This window comes from Cyprinus carpio, chromosome A16, assembly GCF_018340385.1.
Source record: "Cyprinus carpio isolate SPL01 chromosome A16, ASM1834038v1, whole genome shotgun sequence".
In the NCBI taxonomy this organism is placed as follows: Eukaryota; Metazoa; Chordata; class Actinopteri; order Cypriniformes; family Cyprinidae; genus Cyprinus; species Cyprinus carpio.
The window spans coordinates 16,209,846-16,222,289 of record NC_056587.1 but is presented as its reverse complement, the minus strand read 5'-3'; the positions used below and the strand labels follow the sequence as shown (position 1 = coordinate 16,222,289).

At 36.2% G+C, this 12,444-nt stretch overlaps 1 protein-coding gene across 3 annotated transcripts; it reads right to left on the bottom strand.

Annotated features, from left to right (window-relative positions):
• Nucleotides 1-628: 628 nt before the first annotated feature.
• LOC109060428 (syntabulin-like) lies at nt 629-11,088 on the bottom strand. Of its 3 annotated transcripts, XM_042772950.1 has the most exons (8): nt 10,853-11,088; nt 6,931-6,985; nt 6,517-6,694; nt 6,100-6,301; nt 4,281-4,379; nt 3,800-3,949; nt 2,551-2,706; nt 629-2,430 (listed from the first exon to the last, which is right to left on the bottom strand). In XM_042772950.1, exons 2-8 carry the CDS (start codon nt 6,952-6,954, stop codon nt 1,275-1,277), a joined length of 1,965 nt encoding a protein of 654 aa, XP_042628884.1. In that variant the 5' UTR covers nt 6,955-6,985; nt 10,853-11,088; the 3' UTR covers nt 629-1,274. The 3 variants fall into 3 exon arrangements, with proteins under 3 accessions (XP_042628884.1, XP_042628882.1, XP_042628883.1); XM_042772948.1 differs by lacking the exons at nt 6,100-6,301; nt 6,517-6,694; nt 6,931-6,985; nt 10,853-11,088 and adding an exon at nt 5,205-5,385 and having other exon boundaries at nt 4,281-4,377; XM_042772949.1 differs by lacking the exons at nt 6,100-6,301; nt 6,517-6,694; nt 6,931-6,985; nt 10,853-11,088 and adding an exon at nt 5,205-5,385 and having other exon boundaries at nt 2,551-2,703; nt 4,281-4,377.
• Between the last annotated feature and the right edge of the window lie 1,356 nt (nt 11,089-12,444).

Below are 12,444 nucleotides of genomic sequence, written 5' to 3'. Positions count from 1 at the left end.
ATATTAACATGTTTACAATACATAGTCTGGAACAGAGCTAAAAGCTAACTGTAGTGTCCAACTGGGCTAACAGTACATAACAGCAAGCATTTGCTCAGTCTTGCCATTTCACGCATGCAGGGTTGTATGTTATGCAATAGTCAAGTCCCATCTGGTAACAGATGTACTGTGTGTTTTTCAGGGGGCCCAGGGGTCCATACTTGCTGTGTAATGGTTGCTTTAGTCTCAGCTTCTGAATATAGCAGTGTTGAGGTTCATACACTCCATATATTTTGTATAATATAAAATGTTTTTGGATTCTTGTGTGTGTGTGTGTGTGTGCGCTATACCCAGCAGGTCCATTAAAGAAGCATTAATGCACTTTCAACTATTGCTGCCTACAGGATTTCTCTTAAAACGTATTAAAGTTTAAAACCTCTTTGTTTCCCTTAGTTATGGGCACATTCATGTCTTAGAGAAGGGGTGTCGAACTCAATTCCTGAAGGGCCGCAGCCTTGCAGAGTTTAGTTCCATTCTTTAGAGCTTTTTGTGGGCACTGAATTAGTGTGGGTCTAGACAAGTAATACAAGTTTAGATATTAATTATGCAATACCTTCCCTATGCTATAACACACAATAAAAGTCCAAACTTGGAGGGGTTTTCCATGCTTTATTAATAAATATAATGATATACATCTGATATAAACAAAAATATTGCACATAGCTCAGGCACATAACAAGTGTTCGCTGTACTGTGGAAAGTGCTGCCGTTTTTAGGAAAATGTTAGTTTACAGTGCAACATTTTAAAGCTCTAACTCCAGGGAGAGAAATACAGTTTCACTTAACAAAATGCTGAACACATGTAAGCTTTGGCAGAAGGTTTTTGTTCTTTTGGAACACACGTGACATTTTAACTACAACAAAAACGACGGCCAACTGACAGTCAACCCCTATTGTCACACTAAATGACTCTTTTATAAAAAGCAGGGAATAGCAGTCAGCAAAGAACAAGACTCGAGCAACAATCACCTACCCAGATGATCAGATTATGCAAAAATATTTATATATACATAAACATAAGAGCAATAAATAACAAAAAAGACAAAACAAGTCCCTTTATTTCCCCTTAAATTCATCCTTTGTGCCTTAGATTGCAAAAATACACAGTGCAAAGTAGGAATGTCGCAACTAAATGTAAAATTAAGTGTATGCGTATAATCACAGGTGTACAAGAACACAATTTATACTTGAAGATGGAATTTAAGTGCTCTTGTTGTAACTGTGGGTGAGGGCCACTAAGTGTCTGGCCCGTGAGAGACATGACGGAGTGAGTGCAATCCCATAATGCAACAGCCTCGAATTAAAGCTGCAATGTTGTACACAGGAGCCCCTCCGACCAAACCATGCTGCGAGTAGAGCCACGCCACGGTGGGGAGAACAGGTGCTGCCACAGCAACCAGATCAACCAAGAAGTTGTTGCTCCAGTGGCTTTTTCCCACCACTGCCATGCTAGAGGTGTTCTTGGGATTCTTTAGGTTGAAATTCAGCTCTTCCATGAACTGGGGACTCATTTTGGGCTCAGAAAAGCCCAGACCAGAATCACTATCAGTGTTTTGGGCAGTACTGGTGCAAATGGGGCCAACATCTTTGACTTCTTCATCTTGTGCTACAGGTAAATCCTCCTTTATGGGTTTTTGTGCTTCAGGCAAGTCCTCAACCTTTTTGGGAACCTGTGCTGAAGGTGATTCCTGGGATTGGTGGGGTGAAGAAATAAGAAGGCCAGGGAAGCCACCATCTTGGAGCTTTAGCAGCTGGAAAAGGAGGGCTTGGAGATCAGCAGTGTAAATCATCTCATCAGACTGGACACTTTTATCTTCTGCATCAAAGGGGTCAGTTGAGATAAGTTCCTCTGTGCTCTTTTCCGAGACACTCAGCTCCAAGGTGGACAGTCCTGGTTTGGGAATGATCTTGGTGCCACCATCCTGGCTGGAATCAACTGCAGTGGACATGAGAACCTGCTCCAGAATCTCTGCTCTGTTGGCCATCTCATCATTGGCCAGCAGCTCACTATCAGCCATCTTCTCCACTGCTTGTTCTTCACCATGTAGCTCCATCTCCAACTTGCCTGCAGCGGAACTTTCTGAAGACTCACAGATAAAGTCCAGCGTTGGCTCATCCTGCAAGTTGCAGCCATTCTGCGCCAACTCCATGCTGTGGAGCAAGGACTCCAGCTTTCGGTTTTGGATGTTTATGTCAATGAAATACTTCTGGATGCCCTTGTCTTTCTCCATGAGGCTGTTCTTCATGGTTTCCACCACTTGACGCAGCTGCTTGATCTCTTTGCGTGCTTCTTTAAGAGCTAGCTGAGCTTCCACACGGTGGCATTCCTCTTCTATCCAGTCCTCCCGCATACGCCCCAGTTGGGACTTCAGCTCCTCAATCTCAGCCTCCCTGTAACCCATCAATGTGGAAAATGTACCATGTGATATCAGTTTTTGAATTGTGTCAGAGCTCTAGAGGGATCTGCAATTCAGTAACGCATTAGGGCAAGTATTAAAAGCAGACTCTTACCGGTCACAAACTGTGTTCTGTGAGTCTTTGAGTTTTGTCTTGAGGTGTCGTATGGCTACCTCTTTCTGCTGTAGAGGGGTAAGGTACTGCTCTGGATTGGGAGGCTTGATGCCATGATTGTCTCCGCAGGAATGATAGCGTACAGGAGTGGTTCTTCTAAAAGTAAAAAGCAAGTTTACCTTTTTTAATTTGATGAAGCATGCCAGTATGAAAGCTACAGAAAGAGCTCCAGTAATAAACTCTATGGGCCTGTTGTGTCTGTAACAAGTTACTGTTTCTATCCAAATGCAAAAGCAAAAAGCTTTACTAATGTGAAAAAAAAAAAAAAAAACTAATTATACAAAGTCACCATAATAATAAAATGCAACCAACCACACAATAGGGTAACAAGGTAAATATTAATATTTAAAGAACATAATGAACTAAAGTGCAAAAATATTAAAGTACAAGAGAAAGAAAAAAAAGAAAGATAAATTATGAAAGAAAAAAAAAAAACATCAAAGCAATGGCCCTGTTACCAGGCAGTAAAACATGAGGCACAATATCCTAGCAACCGGCTATGCTGCTTTAAAGTCAAATTTGCATCTGTGCCAGAGATGGAACAATGAAAGAACAAACAAGGACCCTGGAGAAGCTCAGACAAGCATTACAGAGCACACACATTCTGTGCTTAAATTAAAAAAAAAAAAGAAAAAAAAAAATGGAGCAATATGGCAAAATGGAGATTGTGGGTTAATAAAAAAACAAAAAAAAAAAAAAAAAAAAAAAAAAAAAAAATGGAATCTACATATACCAGAATAAACCAGAAACACTAATTTAGACCATGTCAACAAGAATACCCACTAGTTTCCTTATCCTCCATCCCATAAAAAGGAAAACTAAAACGTAGAAATCATGCTCTTAACAAGCCAAATGTTACACCTTAAATATCTTCAAACATACTGACTGTGTGCACATGAAATATTAATGCCCCCCTCATCCTCTCTACAAAAATGTAGCACTGAAAAACACTTTACTCCTATCAGCCACCCAACGGATTTGCTGTCTGCGTGGGCAAAATGAGAGCAGACAATTTTGTCAAAATCCCCTCAAAGCCTGGCACAGCCAAACCATGACCAATCTAATTCTTTATTCTGTGAAGAGGTTGAGGACACGTTGACATAGTCTCCTGAGCCCTACATTGAATATATTGCATCTACCCTGTACTCAACTTCCTTCCATCTGTTTGTTTCGGCCTCTTTGTCCATACCTTCTGGTAGAGCTGGAGTTGCTACTGCTGTTGGTAATGGAGGGGGCTTTTGGGGGTGTCCTGTATGGGGCATAAAGCTCTGCATCGCGAGGGGCAGTAGGGCTTCCTGCGGGCTTGAACACAGGCAGGCTTCTGATCTGGGGCCCACGGCTGAGGGAGATAAGAGCAAGCAAATAGGACAGGACAGTGTCATAAATGGCAAGACACGCAGGCTATGTTTAGAACAACAATCTACCGTGCAACTCATTGTTTCAGTACGCAGTATCCATGGAATATCTTGTTAACCTACTACTATACATTTACCAAAATGTGCATATGTAATTTACTGAATTTAACATTCACATAATATCATGTGACAATGTTGCATGTATCATAATATTTTACACACTAAAAATACATGAAATATCAAATCTGACAGAGAATAACAAACAAAAACAAATCAGATATCTCGGATTAAGCTTCAGGAACATAAAATCTGTACCTGCGAGAAGATAAGTTCTTCCCTGCAGAGCTGGGCTGAGTTTCATGTGTCTTGTAGCTTCCAGTGCTGCTAGATGAGCTGAAATCTGTCTCACTCCCTAAAGTGCATAAAAATGGGGATCAAAAGTCTAAAGTTTCCTCTAAAAAGCAAAACTTATCTATTCAAGGGTATCTAAAAAGACAGTGTGGAAGTAGAAACTTCAAAGCCACCAAATGCACAACCCAAGCACGTTTCCAGTTAGCATATAGCCAGATCAAAGAGGCTTGTCAGAGGCTATAGGGTTACAGAGTTCTGTGGTGAACATTGTCTGCCTCCATTATGGAAGAGCTAAGGCTTGGGAAGTCAGGGACTGAATCTTTTTAAGTGACAGAGGAATCCTTCACATTCGGTTTCTCTCAGCACTTTTATGTAAGCTTGAATATCGCCTTACCTGCAGCCATTAACTTTTTTTAGCTAGCTTTAGCAATTAGACCCTGCTAGTAGATGCCGTAACAACACCGTTTCTACTTTGACAGCCATTCAAAAAGTAGCCATGTTTTTCTATCTTGCAACATGTTAACAAAATTATCATTAGATTTGAAGTTGTACGTTTTTTTTTTCGTTTTTTTTTCTTAAAAGCATGAGATATTCTTATATTATATTCCTGCTAAACTAAAGACTAAAGAGATATAATGCTCATTACATACTTCCTGGAAGTAAGTGGGAAAGCAAATAGATAACCCTCTGAACTATATTAGGCATCCTTGTATCAAATCAAGACATATTTCAGATAACTGAATATTTTGAGGAAGTAATCTAAAAATCGAATCTAAAAATAATCGGAAAAGGAGGTGACTGAAAGACAAAGATGTGCTAAAGAGGGGGTAAGATAATTCAGCACCTTGATTTTACTAAAGACAAAATTTAAAAAAAATATATACACACCTGAGAAGCATCTCTTTCCTTTTGACAAAACCATGATAAAGTGTGTACTTTTTTAAACGTGGTACTATCTACCTAACTAACTAACCAAACAAATGTGACAAACTCACTAACAATTACAAAATCGTGCAAGTTGCTCAATACAAATCAAGCTCAATTGCTGTGAATTCTCACAGACGGTGGGAGGAGCCAACTGATTTTAATTGCACTGATTGGCAATCTACAAACCATCCAATCATTTGCCTCTATCAGGAAGGGTAATTAAGCACATGGCACCTGCTACTTCCTGGATTGTACTGTTTTCATTTTTTTTTTTTTTCTGTTTTCAAAAACGTCTTTGTCGAGACGTTTTGCAGAATCCCAAGAACATTTAAATGGATTAAACAGGCATGTGCAACCATGACAATACATAAATTAATTACCCTTTAATTAAACTGAACTTTGGAAAACTGCATGTATTTTCATGTTTGAACTTGCACCCCAGTGGATGTGCGCACTTGCACACAAGCTGATAAAGATCCCATGTGCAAACTGTCCTTGTATGTTCAGTAGTGGTGGTACCAAACATTAGATTTCTAAACCAAACGATTCTCTACTTTTTTGAATGCAGAAAACATGCAATTCTGTAAACATTCATTATTTGATCTGATGTCATAGTCATAATCTTATAAATAATACATTTATCAAAAATCATATTAATTTTTTTTTCTTTTCAATTATTTTGCCTGATTGATGCGTTTTTTAAGCATTGGAAAGGCAATGCAATAATAAAAATTTATTAGTAGTATTATTTTAAAATAAACTTATAAAAAAATAATACATGTAAATAAAAAATGTAATATTAAATATATAAATAGAATAAAGAAAGTTGGTAATAACTGCAGAGTTGAAGTTAATTTTGTGCATTTTTGGAGATTGATTTTGCTTTTGTGGATTGTGGGCGAGTGTGGGTGCGCTCCACTCGGCCACTATGTTCATCCGAACTCTTTTCACCTTGACCTTGTGCTCTCTCAGAGTGGGTGAACCTAGTGGGCTGTTGTCAGAGCCTGACAGGGTCTTGGTTGGTGACACACATTGACTGCTTGGGCATCCAGTATCATCTGAGAAAACAGAACCAAGTGGAAATTATGATTTAAGGTTATACTTCTGTGCTTTTCCTTATCAGAGAGGTCAAACGTACAAGGCCATCAACACGTAAAAGCCATCATAGAGCAAATAATGACATTTCAGTGTGGATACTACATTTTATTTGAAACAAAATTCCTAAGTATCTTATCAGGATGGTGTGAAGTCATGGCAACCTCATGTGGGCTACCTGAGGACAAGCTGTTGGGACTAATGGTTCTTTTCGAGTGCTGGGAGCTAATGTCAAAATCCTTGCTCTCCTCTTCTGACAATGGCATGTTGGACACTGATGACTCCTTTACTTTAGTACGCAAGGGGTGGAGGACAAATCGAGGGATACGGCTGCGCATGCTTCCCTTTTCCTTCACCTGCAGGAAATTAAAAAATCAGTAACTGGAAAAATTGAATGGTGCTACGACTACCTACAGACAAACTACAGTCAGCAACTGAGGTGAGTTGTTTAATCTTTTTTTAAAGCTGGTATTGAGCTGAATAATGCTTGGTTCCTTAAAGTTGTTTTAGTATCCAATATAATTCTTGCTTGCATGTCTTGCTGTAAGTAAAAATGTGTTTATACAGAAATGATTTAAAGAGAGTTAAGCACCTCATATGTCTGAAAAGGTCCCATTCTTCTTAAATAGGGAATACTTCAAGTAAAACTGTAAAAAAGAAAACAGATTGCTTGAACATGATGTTTTGGTATGACAAACAAACCAGAATAAAGTAAGATAATAGTGTAAAAATGAATTAGGATGTGATGCAAGATGCCAAGCTGGTTTAACCCAGATTATGAATGGTTCTGGTGCCAGGCTGCAATATTTATATGCTTAAATACTAAATATCTCCCCAAAACATTTTTTTTTACCAGGATCATTGGTCTTTTATGGACATTGTAGTGCCTTATCATACTGGAGTTTCAGCCACCCACTAAATATAAATTAATTCACTAGTACTTGGAATTAAACTGCAGGAAATCTCACTCTAAATTAAACTGATCCAGTGGTATTATTTAACATGATTCTTTTGATGATCCGTGAATTTACCAAGTGTTATGTAAAAGGCTTTGCACTTGGATGAGGAAGTAATATGGTCAATTTAATCCTTGTCTGGGTAGAGATATGAAGTCGCCACCCTTCTGGTTAGATTATTTAACTGTTTTAGGTGTTCTAGATCTGCTCATAACTAACAGACCAAAGCCCAATGGCTCAATAATTTAATATCATGCATCACGCTTGACTGACTATGACGTCATTGGTCCATTTCCTGTTATTAGTGGTGTAAGTTGTGGTTACGTGTGCCTTGTTTTTCAGCTTCTCTTTGAAGTTGGTTATATAAGGGTTATGGTTATTTTCAATGCGGATGACGTAATTGACCCCTTAAGGTTGACACTTGTTGCATAGCTGGGTGCTCGCTTCTTTCCATTTTGTGTCCGGATGTCATGTTTCATTACAAAAGAAGTCAAAACACAACCTTAATGTAGGTCGCCCATTCCTTTCGGATATGGAAAACATGTTACTTAACTTTGAGTATCTTATGTCACCACCTCTTTTTAAATTATTATTTAGTATTATGTTGTTTTATATTTTTGTGCTTTGTTTAAAGAAAAAAAGGATTTGCTTTTGTCAGCTTCAGTGATAGAAGTACACAAAGGGAACTGAAAATGAAAATGTACATTTTCATTCAGAAGTGTGGAATAAGTAAGATGTTTTATTTTTTGAAAGAAATTCATACTTTTATTCAGCACGGATGCATTAAATTGATAAAAAGGGACAGTAAAGACAGTTATAATATTGCAAAAGATTTCTATTTCAAACAAATGTTCTTTTGAACTTCTATTCATCAGGTTTCTATCCAAATATTAGGCAGCAAAACCATTTTCAACTGTGATAATAAGTAGTTTCTTGAGCAGAAAATCAGCATATTAGAATGATTTCTGTAGGATCATGTGACACTGAAGACTGGAGTAATGATGCTGAAAATTCAGCTTTGCCATCACATCAATAAATTACATTTTAAAATATTAAAACAGAATACAGTTAACTGTTTTACTGTATTTTGATCAAATAAATGCAGCAATGATGAGCAAAAACATTTTAAAATTGCACCAACTCCAAACTTTTAAACAGTGCTTTTTTCTACTTGGCCAATTAGCTTGACTTTCAAATTACCACTCACTTCTTGTGTCAGGACAAGAAGCTTGTTCAGTGTTTTACCTCATGTCAGCCTAACCGAAAAGCTGAGACTAGTTTCAGCTTGATATAGTTAGAAGTTACTGATGCAATTTCTCTTAAATCACCTCATCCATCCTATGCAAATGGCATGGCTGGCTTGAGGTGATTAAACAGGAGTGCAGTCACAGAGTTAGAGGTTATTTGTTGAGTCATGACACCTTATGTAATGTACTGCTCATGTTTAATTAAGAAGAATGATTTCATGCATAAAACATGACAGTAAAAATCTGCTTCACCCCACACTCTCAGAATAAAAGGTACAGAGATGTCACTGGGGCAGTTCTCTAAGGTACAAAAGCTAAAAGGTACATCTTTGTACCTTATTTACCACTAAAAGATACATATTAGGATCTTGAAGGTACATATTGGTATTAGTTTTGTACCTTTTTATCTGAGAGTGTTCATACTATATGTTTTTATGCCATTTTATCAAAGTATACTGTAAACTTACATTATAATCAATTTGAACTACTTTTTAGTCTTTTTAGTTCTGATATGCAGTTATGTAACAAAGGTTGTCTTCTTCTGTCCAAATATGTAGTCAACACAACACATCTATTTACTTCTTAATTCTTTCATTTAGCAGACGCTTTTATCTAAAGTGACTCACAAACGAGAGCAATGGAAGCAATCAAAATTAACAAGAGAGCAATGATATGCAAGCACTATAACAAGTCTCAGTTAGCTTAATGCAGTACACATAGCAAGGTGTTTTATTATTATATAATAAATAAATAAAAATAAAATAGATAGAATAGAGAAAGATTAGAGCAAGCTAGTGTTAGAGGCCTTTTTTTGCATTTATTAATTGTATAATAAATGAAAAGAAAGCAAACAGATAGAATACAAAAAGATTAGAGAAGTCAGTGTTGTTGTTTTTTTAAGAAAAGAAGCAGTTAGTAAATGAATAGAGTGGAAGTCTAAAAGGGGCATTCTTTTTTTTAAAGAATATAATTAGAATAGAGAGTGCTAGAGTTAGAGGGTCAAATAAAGATAGAAGTGATGTGTTTTTAGCCAATTCTTGAAGATGGCTAAGGATTTGGGCAGGTCATTCCACCAGCAGGGAACATTTAATTTAAAAAAAAATATATTTTTAAATCTAGAGACACTTTAAATCAGTTGCCTTAGCACCAGTGACTCCTCATTCTGTCATTAGTCCACCAAAGCAGTGATGACTCACTGTTACTGGAGACGAGAGTAATGTGCACAAATGCATTTGCTACTGGCTTTAAGTGCTTTCTCTGAAAAACACTGTACATTAGTCAGTGTGCATGATTACAAATTTGAGCAATTCCTTTTCTCAATTCGCTTTCTTTTCTGTAACAGTCTATACTGTAAAACATTACATACATTTTTAACTGAAAGGGGTTTTTATTATTATTTTATTAGTTTTATTGCATTTATTCTATTTACAGTGAAACTTTAGTTGCCCCATAATTTTTTTGTCTTGTTTAACTGATTTTCTGTTTCATTTAAGATTTAAAATAGCCCACTTTTTAATTTTAAAACCACTGTTTTCAGTAGTCAGGTAAATCTCATAACTTGATTCAAAATTTGACTCAAAATTTCATTTATTTACTTTTTAATATAATTTTACTATTTGTCATTTTAATGCCCTCTTCTTCTCAAAACTAATTCTTATTAAATTCTTGACACTGTAAGACTGTAATTTCTTTACTGTATTACAGTATAAAATGCTGTTATGTTTTTTTATTAAATAAGTAATAATTAAAGGCAGTAGAATATATAATTAAAATATAATAAAACTAAATTTGCCATTTTTATATTATATAATTAAAAAACAAAACTTTTTAAACATCTTTATAGTGTTTTATAGCGTTCTGTAAATATTCTGTAAAAACTAGACTTATAAAACAACAATTTTCCCACAAAGGGCAGATGTTTTCTAATATTTCAGCTTGTAAAAAAATAATCTTAATTAAAACAAAGTTGTTTGACAGTACCTGATTGACAGACGTTTAGCTGCTGACAAAAAAAAAAAAAAAAAAAATCACATTCACATGCATTACTACTTGAAAATATAATTTGCATTTTTTTCTAATTGTTTCTCCCAATGAAACATTAAGCTTACACAATTCCTTAACAACAATGCGTAATTCAAGTTTAGAGCAAACATGTTGATTAGAGGCTATACAAAGAACATATCGTATTCGATTTTAAAACAAGCGTATATCTATTAATATTAGACTGTATAACATTATTTCCGTTAATAAATGTGCGTTAATAAAATCTGCTAATGTAAACAACTGTGACGCAGTAATTAAATAGACTTGCCTCGTGATGGGTGGATGGATTCCTGTGAGTGAGTGTGAAGGATGCGGTCCTCTTTATCTCTTCAAAACAACAAACTGCGCGCTCTCGGTCCTCAGCCCTGGTTTGATCTAAAGCGATGGACTGTCAGCCTCTGTCTGCGAGAGAAGCCAGATAATTCCACACAGCACATCTCAGTGCATCACGTGCTCCAGCAGAAGAGGCTGAGGACATTGACATCGCCAGGACGCCGTGAATCTCACTTATGTTCCAAGTGTGTTATGTAACGAGCAGCAAGAATTAACCCTTACATGGCCGGATGAGATTTAACATTTCGGATTTATCGACTTGGTTCATGCTATATACTGATGACACTTACTAGTCACACCTTATGATTTCATCAAAAGTGACTTATTGTTTTAGTGTCGTACACAGAATTAATGGTTAATGGGATTTGACCTACACCTTTAGATATAAAGGTTATTTACTGGCATAGATGGTTGGTTCCACGAAGAACCTTTAACATCCATGGAACCTTTCCTTTGCACAAAAGGTATTTTATAGTGGAAAAAGGTTCTTAGCTTATTAAAATGTTCTTCACATTAAGAAGAAGAAGAAAAAGGGTTATTTTAAGAATTGTTCCCTGCAAGGTTCTTTTCTCTGTCAGTTCATGTCAATACACAGAATACATTTCTAACCAAGAGCTGACTAAACATAAGTCTTATTTCTATGTAATACATATGTATTTTCCTTTAGGATATTTTTACTTTTGCGTATTTGCTTTATTTTAATTATTAAAATAAAAGCATGCTATAGGAAAGCCATTTTAATCATTGTACTAAAATACAAAAATAGTAAAGAAAATAATCTTACATATGAAATAATTATGATTTAAAATAAATGAATAACAGTATCGTTTAGCATTATTATCTGATTAAAGACGTTTTAAAACGGTAGCTACACATTGTAAACGAAGTGTTGGTTATGGAATACATTGTCAACAGTTCGACCAGGTTTTTCAAAAATACCAAACCTAGGTAATTCTTTATTCATGTAGTCTCTATATTAATATCTGAAGTGTTGAAATCAAGTACATTCTCAATTTGATCCCTACTGAAAATAAATCCAGGTGGTTTTCTTAGGTATTTTAGGATAGAATCCCAGGCTCACCTGCTGAAAAGTTGCAAAACTCTCAAGTTGAGACCATCTAAGATCAGAAAACCAGCTTAGTCTGGTTTAAGATGTTTATTTTCTGCAGGGTTCATGGAGCAGCACTGCTGAGAGTGAAGACTGAGAGCAGCGAGCGGAGGCGTCAGCTCTCCATGGTGCTGAACTCAACTTACTAAACGAGCGTCAAGTCATGCGAGTGGAAGTCATTCTCCAGATAAGATTCTCCGTGGTAACTCAAGCCGATTCAGTATTACATCCAAATTAGGTCAGAAGGTTGAGTAAACCTATTTTTATACAAAAGAGATGATTTTATTCAATTTCATTTAATTCAATAACCTTTTCACGTTGATTAAAAAATTAAAGTAAACGTCCAAGCAAATACGTGTGACCGACTGAATATATAGGCCTAGTGTATCTGCTGTTTGTTATTTGAAGGACACGCAGTT